This window comes from Ochotona curzoniae, unplaced genomic scaffold (assembly GCF_017591425.1).
Source record: "Ochotona curzoniae isolate NIBS_2020 unplaced genomic scaffold, NIBS_Ocur_1.0 contig_520, whole genome shotgun sequence".
Classification (NCBI taxonomy): Eukaryota; Metazoa; Chordata; class Mammalia; order Lagomorpha; family Ochotonidae; genus Ochotona; species Ochotona curzoniae.
In genome coordinates this window covers 976542-999804 of record NW_024466457.1, presented here as the reverse complement: position 1 = coordinate 999804, position 23263 = coordinate 976542, and the positions used below count along the sequence as shown (strand labels likewise).

Genomic DNA, 23263 nt, shown 5'->3' with positions numbered 1-23263 from the left:
ACAACATTAACATACAAGGAGCTGGCACGACGGCAACTGGCTAATACTCCACTTTCAGGCACCAGAATTCCAAATGAGCACAGGTTCATGTCAAAGCTGCTCTAATTTCCATTCAGCTCTCTGCTTATGGTCTGGGAGAGTGGAGGAAGATGGTGCAAAGTCGCGTGGCCCTGCACTCAAGTGGGAGATTTTGAAGAGACTCTTTGCTCCTAGCTACGGATTGGCTCAGGTCTGACTGTTGTATCCATTTGGGGAGTTCCTAGCTACGGATTGGCTCAGGTCTGACTGTTGTATCCATTTGGGGAGTGAATGAGTGGATACATTTCACTCGCCTCTCCGCCTCTCAGTAAATCTGTCTTTCCAAGAAAAATAAATCTTAAAAGAGGTTTCTTAATTGCTAAACATTTGCATCCCTAAAGCCTGTACACAAACACTTGAATGTATATACAGAACATACTCCTAATCATACATGCTTCCTGTACTTTAACATCAGCAGCTGACCTTCCAATCAACCCAACATATGCTTTTTCTCACTTAATAAATTTTACTCTGGCTGCAGAAATCACTAGTTTAATCAGTAGTTTAATAAGTAACTTCTGAAACCTCAATATTATTTAAAATAAAAATTAAAAAAAAATTTTAAATTGGAAAGTCAAATTTACAGCGAGCAGAAGAGACAGAGAGAAAGACCTTTCTTCCTCTGGTTCACTCCCCAAGCGGCCCCGATGGCTGGAGCTGTGCCCGATCTGAGCAATCTGAAGCCAGGAGCCAGGAGCCAGGAGCTTCTTCCAGGTCTCCCACACGGGTGCAGGGTACCAAGGCTTTGGGCCAACCTTGACGGCTTTCCCAGGCCACAGTTAGGGAGCTGGATGGGAAGTTGGAGCAGCCAGGACAGGAACCAGGTTTAAAGAGCCAACACCAGGGTCCCCTAGAGCATAATCAAAATGGTAAGATTCTGACATGGGACCTAGAGTGCCTAAGTCAACTGGGACTTAAGAAAGGAACCACACAAGTGGAAAATTTGAGCTAGGTGCTAAGGATACAGAAGAACAGCAAAAATGAAGATTGTCATCATTACACAGTAAGATCAAATCACACACAGAGCCTCCTCAAGGCTTTTGTGCAAAGTGTTTCATGAAGAATGTTGGCTCTAACTTATCTTCCCGTAAAAATGTTACATTTTTATATGAGCACACATTAAAAAGGTCATAGAAAAGGTAGCTAAAAGTATCTTGATACACAAAAAAACCCTGAAATACATTTAAAAAGGAAAAACCTGGAAAATATGTATTTTCCATTAACTTTATTGTGAATGCCCAGAAAAGTGATTTTACTTCAAAAAGGTGTCCAATTAACATTTCTCTGCTAATTCTTTGGCTGTGGAGTCTTCAGCCAGCAGCTGCTTTTAAATTCTAAGCCAGTTCTGAAGAAGCAAGTGAGGCCATATGTTGCCCAAATCAGGAATTCAGATCTTGAAATGCCAAGAGTGATAAAAGGGGATACAGTTCCCTTCCTTCAGCTAGCACAAGGATTCTACTTACAGAGAATAATTGTGTATAAAAGCTAAACTCCATATTCTTAACCTCCCATTTTCTACCTTTTATACTCACCAACTTGTCAGTCCCGGGATCTGTCTTCACCTCAGAGCTAAGAAGTAAGTCTGCTGTTGTATGCTCAGGCGAAGGTGCCTCCCCAAGAACTATCAACCCCTGCATGAAACGGGAGAGAGAAACAATACACATGAGCAAAGTCAAGTGCAAATTTATTTAGGAGTTAATCTCTAAAGTAGCTTCCTCTGCTACCTTTTCCCCCATATCCTCCAGTTTGGAAACAATCCACACAGCAGCATCGGCTTTCATTTTCAGAGATGGTTTAACGAGAATCCTGGCAGTACTGGTATACTCAGAAAGGCACAAGACGCACACCCCGCATCCCCTCTCTTCCATCTGAACGCTCGGCCAATCGGCATGGCTTGTTGGCCATTTAGCATCATTTATTCCGATCTAGATCTGGAATCATAATCAACTTACGCTATTTTATCCTGTATTACTAATCAGACACTGAAGCAACAGTTTTTTTAGTTAATTAATTCTTTAGTTGATTACAAATGTGCCTTAAATATTACTAAAAGCTGGATGTGCTACTAACTGTCTGGACAAGCTGTTGCTGGTAATGCTGGCATCCCACACTTAAGTTTAAGTTCCAATACTGATTGCCCTGCTCTGCTCTCCATTCAACTCCCTGCTAATGATGTGGGTGTGAAGGCAGTGGATGATCCAAGCGTCATCTTGAAGCCTCTCTTGTCTCACTGTAGGGGAACTACAATGAGAATGGAGCTCCTGGCTTTGATCTGGTCATGCCCTTCCCATTGTACCCATCTGGGGAGAGAACAAGGAGATGGAATCCTTTTTCTGTCACTCTGCCTTTCAAACAAATAAATATATATTTTTAAAGATTTATTTATTTATTGGAAAGTCAGATATACAGAGAGGAGGAGAGACAGAGAGAATCATCTTCTGTCCGATGATTCACTCCCCAAGTGAGCGAAATGGCCGATGCTATGCCAATCCAAAGCCAGGAGCCAGGAACTTCTTCAGAGTATCCCACACGGGTGCAGAGTCCCAAAGCTTTGGGCTGTCCTCGACTGCTTTCCCAGGCCACGAGCAGGGAGCTGGATGGGAAGTGGAGCTGCCGGGATTATAACCGGCGCCCATATGAGATCACGGTGCGTTCAAGGCAAGGACTTTAGCCGCTAGGCCATGCCACAGGGCCCAAACAAATAAATCTTGAACAAACAAAACCAAAAGAAATCAAATCAAATCAATACATCTTTAAAATGGATTAAAAAAACTGTCAAACTGTAAGGATGTCTGTGAAATATCATAATTAAGCATGCCAAATAAGAAGTCATGTTGTCAAATGCCCGCTTAATCCACTCCAAAGTCTCAAAATCAGCTTTTGTGGACCTTGTATAACCACATTTTAAGTTTGTTTTTTTTGAAGAGAAAGACACAAATGGTAAGTATTTACATAGATACTCAGCGTAACCTCTGACTCCAATATGCAGAAAAGGGGAAAAAGCCAAAATTGTTGGCTTTATACATGGAGGCCTGGCAGCAGTTTCTTTTCTCCACAGAGAGCAGCAAAGATGACCCCATAGAGTTTCTGTGCACACAAGAACGGGAATAAATCAGGAACAGAAAAGGGTACAAATTCCTTTCTCATTGTATTCTGCTTAAGCTAGTTTCCCCACAATATGGTGAGAACCATGAAAGACCTCAAAAGAGGGAGAAAACTGAATTAAAGAGACCAAGACACACACACACACACACAATGGTAATTTGTGCCCAAGAACTGGGACAGTCCCAGGGACAAGTCCCAAGGCTGGAGTCCATCAGTTTCACCAATGTCATTGTGAAGATTTCTCCTAACTCACTGGCACCCACACCAGAACTTCGGTCAGTAAATCAGGTAAAGCACCTCTATGCTCCCTCACACTGCTCCTTTTGCTGGCTCTGCTGTGCATTTGAATTGAATGTTTGGCCAGATCCTATCCAGATCAAGCATTTCATCTCAGCAGACTTCACAGATCAATCACCACTCTGACGCAGATGAAATTAATGGGTGAGAAATTTTACTTCAGTTCTGTAACCTGATTTATTTGGTTTTAAATTGTCTCTTTAACACTGGTCAGATGATGCAACACCTGTTCAGATGGTTGACACATATTCTCCTGAAATTTGGGATATTGGTAATCAATTCCAACATCTTCTGGGGGAAAAAAAAAAAACAAAAAAAGACTGGCAGATTAATTTCTGTTCAATTGTCCAAATCTTCTCACTGACTTGTTCACTAAGTCTATGCCATTTTGTACTTCATCAATATGTTCAACTGCTTCTTTCACTCTCTTCAATAACCCTGAAAAGCAGATGTGTTTGCCATCCTCTGGGGAAGGAGCAGTCTTGGTTTCTTCCTTTGAGAAGGGGATGAAGAGGGCAATGCTTCAAGGAAAATCTGAAATTCAGGACCAGGTAGAAGGAAGCGGGAAGCTGGGAGAACTGAGAATCTTAAAGAGCCTCCCAGGGCCTGATCCAATAGTCTAGTGGTTAAATCCTCACCTTGCATACACTGGGATCCCATTTGGGCACCAGTTCCTGTCCTGGCTGCTCCATTTTCCATCCAGCTTCCTGCTTGTGGCCTGGGAAAACAGTAGAGGACAGCCCAAACCCACTGCAGCCACTTGGGGAATGAACCAGCAGACAGAAGATCTTTATCTATTTTATCTTTTATCTCCTCTCCTATGTCAGCCTTTCCAAAAAACAAAAACAAAAACAAAAAACCACCCTCCTACCAAAAAGACCTTTTCAAGTCCAAGTCTCACTTTCTTCTAAAACATCCCCGGCCACTGAAGTAGTATTATATTCTTTACCTAAAATGCAGATTTTACAGAGAGACAGATATCTTTCACCCACTGGCTTACTTCCCAAATGGCCAGCATAGCCAGAGCTGAGCTGCTACAAAGCCAGGAGCCTCTCCCATGTGGGTACAAGGTCCAAAGTCTTCGAGCTAACCTCCACTGCTTTCCCAGGCCACAGTAAGGAGCTGAATGGGAAGTGAAGCAGTCAGGACCGGTGCCCATGGGATGCCAGTGCCACAGGGCAGAGATTGGCCCACAGTGCACCAGCCCTGATACTTGTTTTATCCATGCTGCCAGGTTCCTGTCAATTCTCTTACACTCAGGGAATTTGCACTTCCTTTCCAGAGCAGAACTTCATGCTTCAGAGCTTGTTGTTGTTCAGATGTTAATTAATGGCAAGCTTCTTGAATGCGTGGACACAAATAAAGTGAATTCTCCAATTCCACTTCTAGTCACACAGCAAGAAAAGAAACATCTAACATTTGTTGAGTTTTATGTTAAAAGCTTTGGCTTAACAGCAAAACATTTCGTTCTTAGCAACTGTAACAGCCAGAGTCTAAATGAATTCAAGTATTAGGTATAAAATTACTAATTAATCCCCCCACTTGCCACACACACAACTTTCAAAGCATATAAAAGCTAGTGTTTAGGCCTGGTGTGGTAGCCTAGCAGCTAAAGTCCTCACTTCCCATTCAGTGCTCTACAGTTGGCCCGGGAGGGCAGTGGAGGATTGCCTGGAGCCTTGGGACCTTGCACCCATGTAGGAGACCTGGAAGAGGCTCCAGTGGATGGAAGATCTTTCTGTCTCTTCTTGTCTCTGTAAATCTGAGTTTCCAATAAAAATAAATAAATCTTAAAGAAAGAGAGAGAGACCGACTGACCAATTCCTAGTGGCTAAAGTTCTCGTATTGCACATGCCAGGCATCAGTTCTAATTCAGGCAGCCCCACTTCCCTGTTGCTAAATCCTTGCAGGTGCTGGGATCCCATTTGGGCACCAATTTTTGTCCCAGTGACCCTGCTCCCCATCCAGCTCCCTGCTTATCGCTTGGGAAAGCAGTCAAGGATGGCCCAAGTCCTTGGGATCCTGTACCCGCGTGGGAGACCTGGAAGAGGCTCCTGACTTGGGATCAGCTCAGCTTCGGCTGTTGCACTCACTGGGGAGTGAACCATCAGATGGAAGATCTTCCTTCTCTGTCTTTCCTCCTCTCTATATACCTGACTTTCCAATAAAAATGAATAAATCTTAAAAAACAAAAAGCTAGTATTCTCCAAAGAAAATAATCTTCTCTTCAACTAGAGTAATTTCTAAAAACACAGCTCAGAAAAATTATGCGAACATCTTGCCAAAAAAGCATTGTAAGACTTATTAAGAATCATCTCTTCTCCACCATTTTTAAAAGACTCATTTTAAAATTTTTATTTTAAAAGGCAAAGTTACAAACAGAGAGAACAAGGGCAAGTGCTAGCTAGATCTTCCATCCTCTGGCTCACACCCCAAATAGCTGCAACAGTCGATGCTGGGCAGATCTGCAGCCAGGAGCTTGCTATGAGTCTCCCATGTGGGTACAGGGCTGCAGACAGAGGCTTAGTTCACTATACCATGGTGCTAGTCTCTACTCCCCATCAGTTTGAAGACTCAGAGAGGGGATCAACACTGTGGCTAAAGCTACCATTCATGATGATGACACTCCACATGGATGTCTGTTCATGTCCTGGCTGCTCTACCTCCAACCCAGCTCACTACTGATGGTCTGGAAAGCAGTGGCAGGTAGCCCAAGTATTTGGCCTTCTGGTTTCAGCCTGGCAACTTGTACCCGTCTAACACCCACACCCATTTGGGAGAAACGGAAGCAGCTCTGGGGACCTGGCTTTTGACCAGCCCAGTTCTGGCTGCTGAGGCCATTTCGGGATGAATCAGGTGGGATGGAAGATCTTTTATTTCTTTATCCCTTTCTCTGTGTAACTCTGCTTTTTGAATAGATAAAAACTTTAAAGATTTATTTAATTTTTATTGGTAGGGCAGATTTACAGAGAAGGAGAGACAGACGGAAAGATCTTCCTTCCATCTACCGGTTCACTCCTCAAATGGCCGCAACAGCCAGAGCAGATTTGAAGCCAGGATTCATGAGCTTCTAATTGTTTCTCATGTTGGTGTAGGGTCCAGCCATCCATTGCTATTTTCCAGGCCATAAGCAGGGAGCTGAAATGGAAGTGGAGCAGTGGAGACATGAACCAGTGACCACATGAGATGCTAGCACCATAGAAGAAGAACAGCTTGAAAACACACCAAACTTGACCCAACGCAATTTTTTTAAAAGAAAAAATGTTATTTTCTTATCCTTCTTGTAAAACACAACATCAGCTTCAGCATAATCTAAGTCTACCAAATAGGAAAATTAAACCAATACACACAATTGTGTGGAGAAGAATATAGTGGAATATCAAGAAACTATTCTTTCTCTAGAGAGAAAAAAGAATTATTATACCCAAAGGGAACACTAATTACTTATCCACAAGTCAAAACCTAAACTTCTGACAAAGCAAATTTTTATCTGAGTCTTAAAATCTATGACAAGGTTTCTCAAGTACCATATTTTCTAAAGGTAGTACCTTGGGAAAATTGCCTTATTTTTTATGTAAAAAAATTTTATTGGAAAGTAAGATACACAGAAAGGAAGAGAGACAGAGAGGAAGTTCCCAAGTAGCCGCACTCCTGAGTGGTTTCAATAGCCAGAGCTGAGCCAACCCCAAGCCAGGAGCTTCTTCCAAATCTCCAATGTGGGAGCAGTGTTACCAAGGGTCTGGACCATCCTCCACTGCTTTCCGAAGCCACAAGCAGGGGGGTGGATGGAAGTGGGGTCCCTGGTGCATGAACTGGTGCGCAAATGTGATCCCGGCACCTGCAAGGATTTAGCCACAGGGCTACCGTGCTGGGCCCTCAAGTACCATTTTTGAAAAGTTGACTCATGATGATGCAGTAAATCTTTAAAATGAAAAAGAGAACCTGGGAGCAGCCTGGAGGTTAGGGTGGCTGTCTCCCACACTCAAGTGCTTGGGTTTGATTCTCGGCTCAGGCTCTGGCTCCTGATTCCAGTTTCCCACCAATGTGACCCTAAGAATCAGCAGCTAATGGATCAAGTTACCAGGCTCCTGTCACCCAGGAAGGAGACCTGGCTTGAGTTCTGAGCTCCCAGGTTCAGCTTGGCCTACCCCTGAACATTGCAGGCATTTGAGCAGTGAATTCAAGAGGATAGGAGTACTCTATCCCTCTAATTAAGAACAAAGCAAACTTTTTAAAAGAAAAAACAAAAGCCTAAGATCCCTCTGTTCTGCTACTTGAGGAGAACCAATCTGAACCTGAGCAGAACTTATCACCAAACCCAGATTCGATTCATAAGATCTGTATAATCTAAACATTTCTGGCAAATCCAAGATGAGAAATACACACTACTAAATACCATTACTAAAACATAGTAAATAACATTCCAATAACTTCAATAACCCATCATTTAAACAGAGTGCTAACCTGAACGGCAGCTTGGGCTCCATATATTCAAATCTCAGGTAGGCATTCACTTTGAATGTATAATCACAAACTACTTCATTTCCTTAACCTTCTTTAAATTGTGCACAACAATAAAATGCTTAGCCCTTTGCTTGTTGCTCAAACACTTTATTACATAAAAGCAAATGCATATTAATTCCATGGCTTCCTTGTTACAATTAATTGAACAGTATCTGTTCAAAATTTATATTTTCCAAAATCCATCAGACAGAACCACACATAGCATAGGGAGAGGGTCCAGGGCCAACAAATTGGAATGAGCGCCTCTGAGGGCTTCTTCAACATGTATAGGGTGATTTCTGAGTGCTTCTATGAACAAGACTACTGAACCAGCAGGTAACTGGGGGAGATGTGATGGGGTGGACTGATGGGACAAAGCATCTCCTTAAGTCAGATCAATGAACATGCTGATGGGCACAGAAGTCAGGAAGGATTAGATTGCAGCACTTCCTGGAGCTCACAAGAACTGTGTTTGGGGATGGATCTCTACTGGCACACACATAATAGGGGTTGGAGAAGGGCGGGCCAGATTGTAGCTCTTACAAACAAGACCTGGGACTAGGAGTAGGTCATGTCAGTATGTGAGAAGCAGGATTGGAGGTGAGCCTGATAGTTTATTTGGTATTGCTGTTACTAGTACACAGCACCAGTTCACAAAAGTTGAGGGCAGGGATTGTCAGGCTGGGCCAGAGTATCTACTATCTTGTGTAAGATCTACGCCACAGCACTGCCCAAAACATGCGAAAACCAGGGCTGAGGGTGTGGCCTGATGTGGGATGCTCAGATCACCCCAAACAGGCTGCAATACTCGGAGGTGTGTCCAAGAGCCACACCTGGGGGTGGGCAGCAATGCCCACTGGTCCACTTATGTTGGAGCCAGGGGATGGGACTGGCCAGTCAGTTGCACCTGCTGTATGTGAGGTATTTTTAGGGAACTCCAAACTGGACCACAATGTTCCATCTCTGTTCTCAGGGAAATGTGAGGCATGTGGTACAATCCTGGAGCATATGTTACAGGACCAGGCCAGCTCAGTTGCTGATGCCCATGCAACAGAAAGCATACCCAGAGGCATACAACAGACAAGGTAACCAGATCATCTAAGCCAACAGAGGACTTCAAGTACCTCTTCAACAGACGCAAAGAACAGGCTGACCATTACGGCACCTAGGTCTGTGGACACACTCATATAGACATGGACAACTCATGTTACAATTTCTCACCACTGGCACAAGACAACTGACCACATCTCAGAACAATCAAGACCATTCAATAATCTCAGAACACTCTTCCCCTCAACTCATCTCTGGAACATGAGCTGATACAGACTGATGGCAAGGAGTGGAGCTTGCCATGCCCCCCAAACACAGGTGGGAGAACTTAAACATTTATCTCACCCACCCCCCACTGGATCAGTCATATTTGGACCCTTCCCATTTTAAGGAGGCTAATGGGGGGGGGGCGGTCTATGACCCCCCACCCCTCTGCAATATTCAAACTTAAAAAAAAAAAAACAACCTTATTTGACTCAAGCAGCAGTCACTGTTCATAACTTAATCAGGTGAAATATAAACGACTGTTGTCCTTATAAAAGAAAAATATGAACACAGACACACTGGTACAATACGACAGAGGCAGCAATGGAATGGTGCAGCTACACACCAAAAAAGATTAAGATTTGCCAGGCCTTAGGAGGAGACAAGCAAGGATTCTTCAGAGCTTTCCAAGGTACATGACTCCGCTTGATTTTAGATTCCTGGCTGCTAGAACTGTAAGAATGTGTTTCTTCTTTTTCTGTAATTTTTATCTTAAATTTTGAGTTTTATGGTACAATTCTGTTGTTTAAGTCTTGCATCTGATAGTGTTTTGTCCTGGAAGCTTGCGAAACTAATGGATTTGTTGAAAAAAGACAAATACTTGATAAAATTTTAAGCTTTCTTGATGCATTAGTTTTATTTTCTGAATTATCGTTCTAATTGTATTCTTCCTGTCAGAACCTTTGAACAGATATCATATAATCAGATTACAGACAGAAAAGATGTTTTACCAAGGACTACCAAGAATCTTTTTCTCTTAATAACATACATAATACCCTGAATAAAATATGTAACACTTCTGGAAGGCTGTAAAACTTCTCTGTCACAACCACCGAGCTAAAGAAGCAGACAACAGTTAAATCTGCATTATCTTTGCATACACAGCTGGTGAGCCTGTGTACTAGCACACATACTGTCAAAATATTTCTCTGAATTATGCATAAAGAACAAACCTAATCATACTTTTGAATCTGGTAAAGAGGTTTATCATGGTATGCTATATAATTTTAATAAAAAGCATAATTTAGTCAACAAGAAAAGATAACAGGATAAAACCAATAAAAATGTTTTCAGAAAACAAAGAAATTTATAGGCTATATAGATAACATGGTTATTTTTAAATATTATGTTATATGTAAGCATCTTTTAAATCTAGATGCACCTCATGACTGCTCTTAGGCCCTAATTGAACAGAAATCAACCCTTTGTGATACATAATGTAGTAACACTTTGCTAATCATCAGTACCTTAGACTCTATCAAATATGGCATTAAATAATGGGAGTATCAGCAGAACACATTTGTAAACCAATACATGCACATGTATTTAAGAATGGATATAAAGCAGATGAGTACCAAACCGATGCCTCTTGTTCTAAACTCTGTTGTCACTAACACTAATTCTTGGACACACAGTTTCTCTAGATTATAAACACCTGCTGCTTCCATTGCAAAGAGGTGTACCAGGAACCAGAAGAGCAGCAACACAAAGCAGGCACTCTGATACAGGGCAGTGAGTTAATCACCATCAATTGCCCACACCCTAATGTTTCAAGAAATACGTATGTGAGTATATATTTATTCAAAACAGAAACCTCTCGACCATGTCCACAATTACAATGTATTCAACTCAAATACAAGCTGAAAAGAAGCTGAAAGAATTCTCCAGTGAAATTTTAGAAATAAAAGGTTTACAATAAGATGCTGGACTCTATGCTTGCAATGAAAAGAATCTTAACTTGAACTGTAATACTGCAACAAGGTAGAGAAATCCACCATGGGGGGAGGGTTTGGGGAGGGGTTGGGGAGCCTAAGAGACAGTGTCACATAATGCAATGCAATGAATAAAAAATAATTTAAAAAAAAGAAATAAAAGGTTTAATTGATATAGCCACAGAAGTTTAACCCTAAGCCCTGATTATTTTGTTGACCGAGTTCAGCTGGTCATCCTTCAACTTTTGGACGACTCATTAATGTATAGTGTTCACAGCAAAGCACAGAAGTAATGAGAAAAAAGGCACCTGACACTTCTCTATTAGACTTTACCTAGAGTTACTGTCAGTTACGGAACTTGAAATTTTAAGTTAATAAAAACATACTTTAAAAAGAATTTTAAAATTTAAAAATAATTTAATTCCATGAAGATTATGAATTTTTATTTACAAGTGTAACAGCACTGTGAAGAAAAGTACAAGTCCACAGAATACACTCAATTCAGTACTTGTGGAATGGACTGATTTTCCACATAAATTTATCTTTTGAGTCAAACCCAAACTGAGCACGACCTTTCAAAAGTTAATTTTTCAGGAAGAAAATTCATATAGGTCACTATCAAAAGCAAAAGCTTGAACAATCACTTCTCTGTAGAGAAGTAAAAACACAGTAAAAATCATCAACATCTTATTTGACTGAATAACCTTTTAGAAAAAAAACCTCTTTCTTGCCAAGAAAGCACAGCAAGCTCAGAAGTACAACAGGAATGCATCTAAACAAAACAAGCAGAGACTGAAAATCCTCAGTAGTCATTTTTTTTTCATAAATTTTACAATTGTGACAGTTATAGTCAATGGCTTGTTTACACTAGCATCTCTCGTGTTTCCTGTTACCTAGAAGCGTACTGGTTCTCTCAAAAACAGGTGTTCCATTAAACATATTGTGACATTTCCTGTACTATACTAAGCAACATTAGGCTCTTAAACAGATTAGAACACTGTATTATATCATTAAATCACTTATCTTGACGACGTCAAGTGTTTTTGAAAGGGTAGCAAAGCATCAGAGGAAACAGATAATGGTAGTTCATAGCCGGGCTGAAAAACACCAGATATTTATTGCTTACCTTATTAGCACGTATCTGTTTGTAAATATCTGTTTGCTGCCGAATTCGATATTCCAAGTCGGAAACATGAGCCTGAAGCCAGTTCCAGCGGCTGACGATTGCTGCACGATCTGCTGCCCATCTCCATTCTGACCTGCGTCTCCTGAAAGGAAATAGACTGAATGAAACACAAGACTAGCAGCACAATATCCAATGAGCCAAGGGGTGGGGTTTCTGGGATTTATCTTCTAAAGGCCCTTATACAGACCAACTATAGCATCAAGAAAAATCTGAAACAAATACTAACAACGCATTACAGATAAAAATGAATAGATACTCCCCAAAATAACTAAGCAGAACTGCCTTTTGATATCCCTATTTTGTGTAACATTTTTCTGAAGCCAGCAAGTCCTCAGCAGACACAAGTGTTTTCTATATAAAATAGGCAAGGCCTGGCATGGTAGCCTAGTGGCTACAGTCCTCACATTGCATGTGCCAGGATGCCATATGGGTGCTGGTTCTAATCCCACGGCCCATTTCCCATCCAGCTCCCTGTTTGTGGCTTGGGAAAGCAGTCAAGGCCTTGGACCCTGCACCCACATGGGAGACCTGGAAGAGGCTCCTGGTCCTGACTTCTGATATGCTCAGCTTCGGCCATTGTGGCCGCTTAGGGAGTGAATCATCGGACGGAGGATCTTCCTCTCTGTCCTTCTTTTTGAATATCTGACTTTCCAATAAAAATAAATAAAGCTTAAACAAAAACAACAAAAAAGCAAGGCACATAAAATAATCCCTACAGAAAATTTAAGAGGCAACAAGAGCCATTAAAACCAACCAAGAATTCAGGAGTTCAATAAAAATGAATAAACAAAAAACTGAAGAAAAAAAAACCCAGAAAATAGAAAATGCTCATTTATTTGTAATATCAATAAAAACTAATATTACACATAAAAATCTTTATAGGAAAAAAATAAAGCCTGAAAGACATAGTAGGACACATCCTTTAGGACAGCAATTTCACACTAGTATAAATTCAAATTCCAATCAAATTTCTCTTTTTTCCCCAACTTCTAGGTTTTCAATATAAGCTAAGAAATAAATCCATTAAACATGGTGCTGCTGGGGGTGATGACACCAAAGGAAGGGTAAAGAAAACCATGACATGAACTTATATCATCACATACCAAGAGTTTTGCGAAAGCCATGCTAATTCAGGTATAAGATGGAGAAAAAACAAAAAACAAATGCAACATAATCCAGAGCCTCAAAACTGAGAACTGGATAGCTGAAAGACATGGCCTTCAATTCAACAAGGAAAGACTGTACCAAATGGTCCTATCATTACACACAAAAAAATTAAATTAGTTCCTTTCCCCACAATATTATTGCATAATTTTTGGTTTTCAAATTGTTAAACTGGAACAAAAAGAACAATATTTCTGGGACTCCAAATAGGGTATATTTTGTTAAATAAGTCACAAAATTATCATCAAATTGCCTATCATAAAATGAAAGGACTAAGAGCATTATGACTCAACTGAATAATCCTCTACCTGCAAGCACTGGCATGTCATACGGCACCAGTTCCTGTCCTGGCTGCTCTACTTCTCAGTATCCAGTTCCTTATGGCCTGGGAAAGTAGTGGAGAATGGCCCAAAGCCTTGTAACCCTGCACCCAGTGGAAAAGCCAGAAGCAGCTCCTGGTTTTGGCTTTAGATTGGCTCAGCTCCAACCCCTGCAGCCATCTGGGGAGTGAATCAGCAGATGGAAGATATTTCCTGCTCTGTATCTCTGATTCTCTGTAATTCTGCCTTTCCAATAAAAACAAATAAATTACGGGCCCTTTGCGGTAGCCAAGTAGTTAAAGTCCTTGCCTTGTATATGCCGGGATCTCATATGGGCGACGGTTCTAATCCTGGCAGCCCCACTTCCCATCCAGCTTCCTGCTTGTGGCCTGGGAAAGCAGTAGATGACGGCCACAAACCTTGGGACCCTGCACCTACGTGGGAGACATGGAGGTAGCTCCCGGCTCCTGGCTTTGGATAGGCTCAACTCTGGCTGTTGTAGTTGCTAAGATCTTCCTCTCTCCTTTCTGTATATCTCACTTTCCAATAAAAATAAATAAATCTTTATTTTAAAAAAGCCAAATCTTAGAAAAAATTAAAGATCTAATGAACAGTCACTGGTTAACAGAAGGTATCTGTAACACACATAATTGAAAATTAAATGCCAAAATATATTAGCAGAATTCCAAAAATTCTGCTATAATTTATGAGTTCAAATGAAAATGTTCAAAAGCTTTAATTTTATTTCATTTGAAAGGCAGAATGACAGTGGGAGAGACTTTCCACTTGCTGGACAACTCCAGAAGTACCTACAAAAGCTGTTATCCAGCCTGGTCAATACCAAGAGCTCAATGCAGGACCCCTTCAGGGGAGGTAGTGATCCATCGCTTGTTGCCTGCCAGAGTACAGATTAGCAGGAAGCTTGATTCATAAGCCAGAGGCCAGGGCTGAAGCCAGGCACTGATAAGGGATGTTGGAGTTCTGTTACTTTAATCTCTGCACCAAATACTCGCACTCTCTCTCACCTGCAAAAGATAATCTTGACACAAGAAATTCACATAAAATTCTAATTAATTACAAATATATTTAATCTGGCTTATTAGAATCTGGTTAAAGTATTGTTAGATAACTATGTCACTTGTAACCTAAATTGCAAAAACTCAAAAAAAGTCTGCAATTCATACTCCACTCACAACCATAAAAACTGACAATAGTGCCTTTTGAAGAATAATTTGGAAATACTCTGCTAGCTGGAAAATGTCAACCTAGGCATCATGAGATTCTATTCCTGAAGAACATTAGCTGTTCATGACGAAAACAGGTTTCACTGCACTCAGCAAAATTAATTATAATATAATTTTGATAAAGCAGGTAAATAAATGAATTTATTCAAAAAATTCTCAACATTAATTTACCCTTTATGTTATTAATATGACAATTTCAGAGGGTAAAGCTGAATGGAAAACATAAAATGAAAAAACCAAGAATAGGTACTATTAAAAATACAGAATAGTACAGAAATGTACTAAGGGGTTTTAATGAAATTCTATTTATCAGGACTGGTACTATAGTTAACCTTAACTATGATTAAGCTGTTGAAAGAGAAGGTGGTTCCTGTAACCAACACTGGATGCACTAGTTTCAGCACTCCTCCATTTCTGATCCGATTCCCTGCTCACGTGCCTGGAAAAGCAGAAGATGGCGCAGGTACTTGGGTTCTTGTCACTCTTGAGAACTGAATGGAGCTCTGTGCTTCTGGCATTCATTCACCTGGCCTAGCCACAGCCATTGTACCCATTTGGAGTGGAAAAGCAGAACACTTATAATCTTTCAGAAAGTAGAAAGAAAATGATCAGAAACATTTTTTTTAAAAGATGCATTTATATATTTGTTTATACATACATACTGCGAAGTTAGATTTAGAGAGAGGAGGAGAAACAGAAAGATCTTCCATCCGCTGATTCACGCCCCAAATGGCTGCAATCCAGAGCTAAGCTGATCTGAAGCTAGAGCCAGGAGTTTCTTTGGGGTCTCCCATGTGGGTGCAGGGTCCCAAGGCCTTGGGCAGTAATCCCCTGCTCTCACAGGCCACAAGCAGGGCTGGAAATGAAACAGAGCAGCCAGGACACAAACCAGTGCCCGTGTGGGATGCTGGCGTGTCTAAGGCTAGGACGTTAGTCACCAGGCTACTTACTGTGCTGGGCCCTGAAAACATTTTAATTTGTAAGAAATGAATGTTCCTTAATGTTAATGAAAACCCATTTTCCATAGGTTTACAAAGCAACAAAGTAAAAAGCCTTCTGTCCTAGTATTCCTCATACAACAGAGACTGAGCTTGGGAGATCAGTCAACATAGTAATTACAGAAAGGCAACACTAAGGGATTACTACCATCAATCTTCTTCTAAAAATAATTTGTTACGTGATGATTCAGAACAGGAAGTTATTTTCAAAATAGAGTTTTCATTTAACAATGTTGCTTAAACTCTGATTATCTATCATGCAAACTCCAATGTCCACAAAATAATTTATATTCAAAATATAGTAAGTGTGTAGTTGTAATTTGGGGTCAGTTACGAAGGTGCTACTATAATTTCATGGCAGAACAAATGTTACATTACTACTAGAGCACGACACTTAAAAAAAAATCATTTTCATTGAAAAGGCAGATTTTGATTTACAGAAACAAGGCCAGACAGAAAGCTCTTATTTCTACTGGTTCACTCCCCAAGTGGCCGCAATGGCTGGTGCAGTGCTGAGCTGATCCAAAGCCAGGAGCCAGGTTCTCCCGGCTCCCATTTGGGTGCAGGGTCCAGAGAGCTGGGGCTATTCTCTTTTACTTTCCCAAGCCATAAGCAGAGAGCTGGATTGGGGAAAGTAGCAAAGGCCAGAAACTGGAACCCATATGGGATGCCAACACATAGAGGTAGAAAATGAGCGAGTTCAGCAATCACGCTGGCTTATAACACACTTTTTTCTTAATAAATACAACAAGCAATACAAACTCAAGGTCTCCCACATGGTTATAGGGTCACAAGCACTCGGGTCATCTTTAGCTACTTTCCCAGGTGCATCAGCAGAGAACTGAATCACAAGTAGAACACTGGGACTGGAACCTAGGCCCATATAAGGTGCCACACTGCTGGCAGGGGCTTAATCTACTATGCCATGGCATTAAGCAATAGTATAATCTTTCTCGGGCACTACAAGAGGTAATAATTTAGTTACTTAATGTAGAATCAGTCACCAAACAGACAAAGCAAAACAACTGGCACGGGTACTGTGGTACAGTGAGTTAAGCACCTGCATCCCACATTTAAGTGCCTGGGATCAAGTCTTGACTACTCTATTTTAAACCCAGGTGGCAGATGGTGGCTCCTGTTAAGTACTTGGGGTTTCACCAACCTAAGAGAGACCCAGGTAGAGTTTAGCTCAGAACCAGCTGTTGCAGTCCTTTGGAAAGTGAAACTACAGGTGAAACATTGCTCCATCGCTCTTCCTTTCAAACAAATAAATAAAGGAAATCCCTTAACAACTCTTGTCTACCCTGTCTACCCAGCGCATTGCCAAACAGCAGAGGCGAATATTTCCTTTTTCTCACAAACTACAACAAAAGCTATCAGTTTATCCAACAGTAGCAATGAAAGGATAAGACATCAAATCAACATGAGCCCTCCTGACAGCTGTCCCTAATTAAGTCATCTAGTTCCATTCCAGTATGGAAGATTGGTATAGGCAAAAAAAAAAACAAACAAACAAACAAAAAAAAAACCCCAAATGGTGGTAATTTCATTTTTGACATTTCATTATTATCTCCAGTTCTTTTTTCAAGATTTTTTTAAAAACTTATTTGAAAGAGTTATGCGGGGGAGCAGAAGAGAGGGAGAGAGAGAACGTGTATCTGCTGGTTCACTCCTCAAATGTGCTAATGCGACAAAAGTTCTACTAAACTGAAAATAAAATGTTCACAGGCTGTTACTAGGCTCAACCAAAAATTGATAAACTTAACAAAGGGTTATGTGGTATTTTCAAGAGTGTTAAAAAAAACCTAAAGGATTCAAATTTGAGCTTTCTAAGTTTACACAGATTACTTATAAAAATCAACTGAATAAAAACCACCCACAGAACAAAGTTTGCCAGATTCACAGTATCCAGACTGAGGTAAAGGTCATGGTGGGATAGCAAATCTTCAAATTACTAAGTTGAAAGGAAAACAAGTTAAACAACAACAAAAACAAAACCCTTCAAGGGTCCAAGCCAGATCTTCATGAAAAGACACAAGTCTGTAAATTCACCTCGGGGTGAGGCGAATCTTTTTTTTTTTTTTAAGATTTATTTTTATTATTTTTTTTATTGGAAAGGCAGATATACAGAGAGGAGAGACAGAGAGGAAGATCTTCCGTCCGATGATTCACTCCCCAAGTGAGTGCAACGGGCCAATACTATGCTGATCCGAAGCCAGGAGCCTCTTCTGGGTCTCCCACGCGGGTGCAGGGTCCCAAAGCTTTGGGCCGTCCTCGACTGCTTTCCCGGGCCACAGGCAGGGAGCTGGAAGGGAAGCGGGGCTGCCGGGATAGAACCAGCGCCCATATGGGATCCCAGGCGTGCAAGGCGAGGGCTTAACCACTGCGCCACCGCGCCGGGCCCGGGTGAGGTGAATCTTACAAATTTTCTTGGACCCTATTCTGTTCTGTCACTAGTTCAAGGAACTTATTCAAAATTCACCCCCAGATTGGTTCTGCAAATTGAATGCTTAAGCTTTTACATTTTAACTCAGATCTACTTCTGATATTGAAATAAGATTTGCATACTTTGAGGAAGGGTATCCTCAGTTAGGATGTTCATATTTCCGGGCCTGGCATGATGGCCTAGCAGCTGAACCCTTGCTTTGTGTGCCCAGGGATCCCATCTGGGCACTGGTTTGTGTCCCGGCTGCCCTGCTTCCCATTCAGCTCTCTGCTCGTGGCCTGGGAAAGCAGAGGAGGATGGCCCAAAGACTTGGGACCATGCACCCATGTGGGAGACCTGGAGGAAGCTCCTGGCTCCTGGCTTTGGATCAGCTCAGCTCCAGCTCTGGCTGTTGCAGCCACTTGGGGAATGAACCAGTGGACAGAAGGTCTTTCAATCTCTCCTTCTCTCTGTTACTATGACTTTTTAACAAAAATAAATCTTTTTTTTAAAGGATGTTCATATCTCACAATGAACTATGTGAATTAAGACTCTTGGCTACTACAGCTTCTCATTCCAGCTTCCTGCTAATGCACACACTGGAAGAAGTAGTGATAACATGTTTGGTTTGGTTCCTGCTTCCCACATGGATTGAGCAGCTGGTTCCATTTTGGCCTGATCAATCACTGCACCACATGGGCAGTGAACCAAGACGGGAACATTATTTCTTCTCTCATTAAGATTTGTTTTATCTTAATTCAGGTGCACGAGCAGGAAGCTGGATCCCTACTGTAGCATCTGGGACTTAATCCAGTGCTCATATGGATGCAGACACTATAGTCAGAAGCATACACTCCTTCTTCTCTATTTAAAAAAATATTTTAGTAGATTATTTAAAGGAACTATTCAAGCCACCATGAACCCCCCCATCTCTCCTTTTCTTTCTTGCCATTTAACAACATTAAAGTAACTATTATTTATTAAGGATTACACTGGGGGGGTACAGTTATAAGCAGGAACTGTGGCTCAAAAAATTTAGAAATTAATGAGGAAGAGACATGTTAATAGTTACAAAAATCTAAGGTGGGCCCAGCGCGGTGGCACAGTGGTTAAGGTCCTCGCCGTGCATGCCCGGGATCCCATATGGATCCCGGTTCTAATCCCAGCAGCCTCACTTCCCATCCAGCTCCCTGCCTGTAGCCCGGGAAAGCAGTCGAGGACAGCCCAAAGCTTTGGGACCCTACACCCACGTGGGAGGCCTGGAAGAGGCTCCTGGCTTCGGATTGGCTCAGCTATGGTCACTGCAGCCACTGGGGAGTGAATGATCGAATGGAAGATTTTCCTCTCTGTCTCTCCTCTCTGTATATTCGCCTTTCCAATAAAAATAAAATAAATCTTAAAAAAAAAAATCTAAGGTAAGAAAGCGTTAAGTATGACATCAGATTTATTCTGGGAGATTAAGACATAGAGAAACCAGGCATGAAATCCTAACTGAGGACTTGGATAAGCAAACAGGCAGAAGAATGAAGAAGAACACACCAGGGAGGTCAGACGGATAAACAACGCGTGGACAAGGGGAAGAAACAGTTGGCGATGGACATAGGTAAACAGGGCCAGATGACCCAGAATTCCACAACATTTATTTTGTGTAACAGTAACAGCAATCCTGACTTTTCCATTTATCTCAGATTTCCATTAACTGAAGTTTCAATTCAGGCTATAGGATAATAAACTCACACATGACTATCAACTTCTGGTCTGTCTTACCCTCATTTGTAATATCTACTCCTCAACCTCGTGGACTACTTTGAAACTAGTCTTCAATATATCGTTTCCTCAGTATCGATTTCAGTTAACGTGCTGAGCCACCGCCACTACACCAGTCCTACATCTTAAGTTTCGAACAGATTTTTCTCTTCCTCTTTGTCTTTCTGATAATTTGTAGAAAAAAAATATTGCTATAGCTTCTGCTGACAGTATTTCTTGACACAACTGTGATGCTGGACATTTCATATGAACTCTGGCTTGAGTCCTAGCTGCTACACTTCTGATTCACCTCCCTGCTGATGGCCTAGGAAAGGCAGCAACATATGGCCCAAGTCCTTGGGCTCATGCAGCCCAAAAGGAAAAAGCTCCAGCCTCTTGGCTTAGCTAATGCCTGATCCTGGCAACAGGTCACATGGAGAGTAAACCAGTAGATGTCTCTATCTCTCACTGTAACTTTCAGATAAATAAATCTTAAAAAACAAACCAAACAACAACAACAACAACAAACCCAAAAGAACTTATCCAGTAAATTCATAGCAGGCTAATTTTTAAGTAAATTTTTAAGTAAATAGTTTTGCATGGCCCATGGATGATGCTATAAATTTCCAAGTGGCTCCTAACAGAAAAAAGGTTCCTCTTCCCTGCTTTAAAGTTACCCTTCCATGGGATGGAAGTTTGGGACAGAGATTAAGCACCCACCTGAGACTGCCTCCACGTTCTACATTTAAGGGCCTGATTTGTGGCCCAATTACTTATTTTTAAATTAACTCCTTCTTGCCAATGCATCCTCTGGCAGACAGCAGGTGATGCCCAAGTACTTGGTTTTGACCTGACTCAGCAGGAGCTTTTGCAGACAACTGAGGAGTGAACCAGCAGATGGAAAATCTCTCAGCTTTCAAATAAAATAGAAATAAGTCTTCCTGAAACACGAGTCTTAACTCTTAAAACCTGCATTAAAATATACTTCTTATATAGTTGTTACACATAAAACACGGAAGATCATGCTTTCAGAAATACCACTCAAAAAGGCACTGAGGTTTAGGGACCAAAAATTAATTTGTTACACATAAGAGAATACAGATGCCTCTCTCCCATTTTATCCCTGTTATAAACACAAACACAATCCCTACAAATAACATAAAGAACAGCAACAAAGTCCCCCCAAAGCAAAACTGAAAGAAAGAGGAAGGCTGGTTTAAGTACTCTGGGGCAGAGGAACAGCATGATGACAAGGCATCTTACAAATCCCACCAACACAGGAGAGCAACTCAGTCCTGCTATTTTCTCATTTCCAAAAGTGTGATCAAAAGTGGCCCAGGGAAGCTCATTCTAAGAAGGAAGGAATGCCCACTATATCTAAGTAATCCTGCTGCAAGATCAAGGGCCAGGCAGACAGGTAACAATAAACTTCAACATAGCCCTATGACTGGCATTGCATAACAGGATAGTTTAGGTCATATTACTTTTCTACTCCGTCCAGCTGTTTCCAGCTTGAGTAAAAACCGGTTTCCACGCAATACACCTGTAAGGCTCCCAAAAGGCAGTAGCCACTCCACCACACACCTGCAGCTTCCCTGACCTCATCTCCTATTCTCTGCCAGGCTCATTCTATTCCAGTCTCCACTGTGAACTGAACATTTGAGGCCAGTGAACCACAGAACCTTTCATCTGCTATTCCCAAGGCAGATACCATCATTTCTGTCAAACCATTTCCTCAAAACTTACTTCACTGAAACTTTCTCTTGATTCTTGTCAAAGCTCCCTCCACCCCACATATATGTATCATTTTCCCCCTGTCTTTGTAACAGAACCTTCATGAAAAATATTTCAAGCTATGTATCTTATTGTCAGCTACTTCCACCACTAAAAGCCATCGCTGTATAGCAAGGATTTTTAACCTGTGGTTCACTGCTGTGTTTTGTTTACTTTGTATTCTTTCAATACTTTGCCAATACTAGGTGCCCATACTTTTATTAAAAGTGAAGAAAGTGAAGGAGCAGATGTTATGGTGTAGCAGGTATAGCTGCTCCACTTCCAACCCTGCTCTTGGCTGATGTGCCAGGGAAAGAATGAAGAAGATGAAGTGTGGGTCCCTATACCCCAACCCGGGCCACTCTGGACTTCTGGGAAGTGAAGCAGCAGATGGAAGAGTCTCTCTTGGTCTTGCTCTCTCCCTTTTTAAGCAAAAATTTTTTTTAAAAAAAAATCTTAGGGCCCGGCGGCATGGCCTAGCGGCTAAAGTCCTTGCCTTGAACGTACCGGGATCCCATATGGGCGCCGGTTCTAATCCCGGCAGCTCCACTTCCCATCCAGCTCCCTGCTTGTGGCCTGGGAAAGCAGTCAAGGACAGCCCAAAGCTTTGGGACCCTGCACCTGCATGGGTGACCTGGAAGAAGTTCCTGGATCCTGGCTTCGGATTGGCATAGCATCGGCCGTTGCGCTCACTTGGGGAGTGAATCATCGGACGGAACATCTTCCTCTCTGTCTCTCCTCCTCTCTGTATATCTGACTTTCCAATAAACAAAAAAAATCTTTAAAAACCCCAAAAAACTCACATCAATGGAGCTTAGGCAGAGTATCATAGATCTCTGAAATTATGTTCCAACTTTTAAACATAAAATGTTTCCACAACGCCTTAATTTTCATATGAAGTGTTTTCTAACAGAATCTTGAATCACGTGATACTCATGTTCCATTTCAAAGTTTTCTTGTCAAGTTTCGAACTTGGCTCCATATGAACTTAAAAATTACTTTGCTGGTTCTTCTCTACCTGGATTGAAATGCATCTGAAATAGCGTATTTTAAATATTTAATTTAACATCAAATGCAGATTTACAGAGACAGAAAAAAAATGAAGATCTCCCACCCATTGGTTCATTCCCCAAATGGCTGTAGCAGTGGAGCTGGGCTGATTCTAAGCGAGGGACCTGGAGCTTCTTTTAGGTCTCCCACCTGGGTTCAGGGACCCAAAGAGTTGGGCCATCCATCCTCTGTTTTCCCAGGCACATTAGCAGAGAGCTGAATCGGAGCAGCTGGGACACAAATCATACACAGGAGGAAAAAAAAAAAAAAGCACTGCAGGTGGAAATTTAATCTATTTACCCCTCCAGGACAGGCCCCTAAGCATTTGAATCTTAGGATACAGTAAGA

General features: G+C 41.5%; 1 protein-coding gene across 10 annotated transcripts in view; it reads right to left on the bottom strand.

Moving 5' to 3' along the window:
* KANSL1 (KAT8 regulatory NSL complex subunit 1) overlaps positions 1-23263 on the bottom strand; it is a 199526-nt gene that overhangs the window by 39636 nt on the left and 136627 nt on the right. For 9 of the 10 annotated variants that reach the window (XM_040989227.1, XM_040989225.1, XM_040989220.1 and 6 more), the window contains 2 exons: positions 12136-12277; positions 1611-1709 (listed from right to left, as the gene is read on the bottom strand). In XM_040989227.1, coding sequence (XP_040845161.1) covers positions 1611-1709; positions 12136-12277 — 241 coding nt within the window. Of the gene's footprint in view, positions 1-1610; positions 1710-12135; positions 12278-15362; positions 15564-23263 lie in introns of those variants that run through there. The other variant, XM_040989228.1, reaches the window with a different exon arrangement.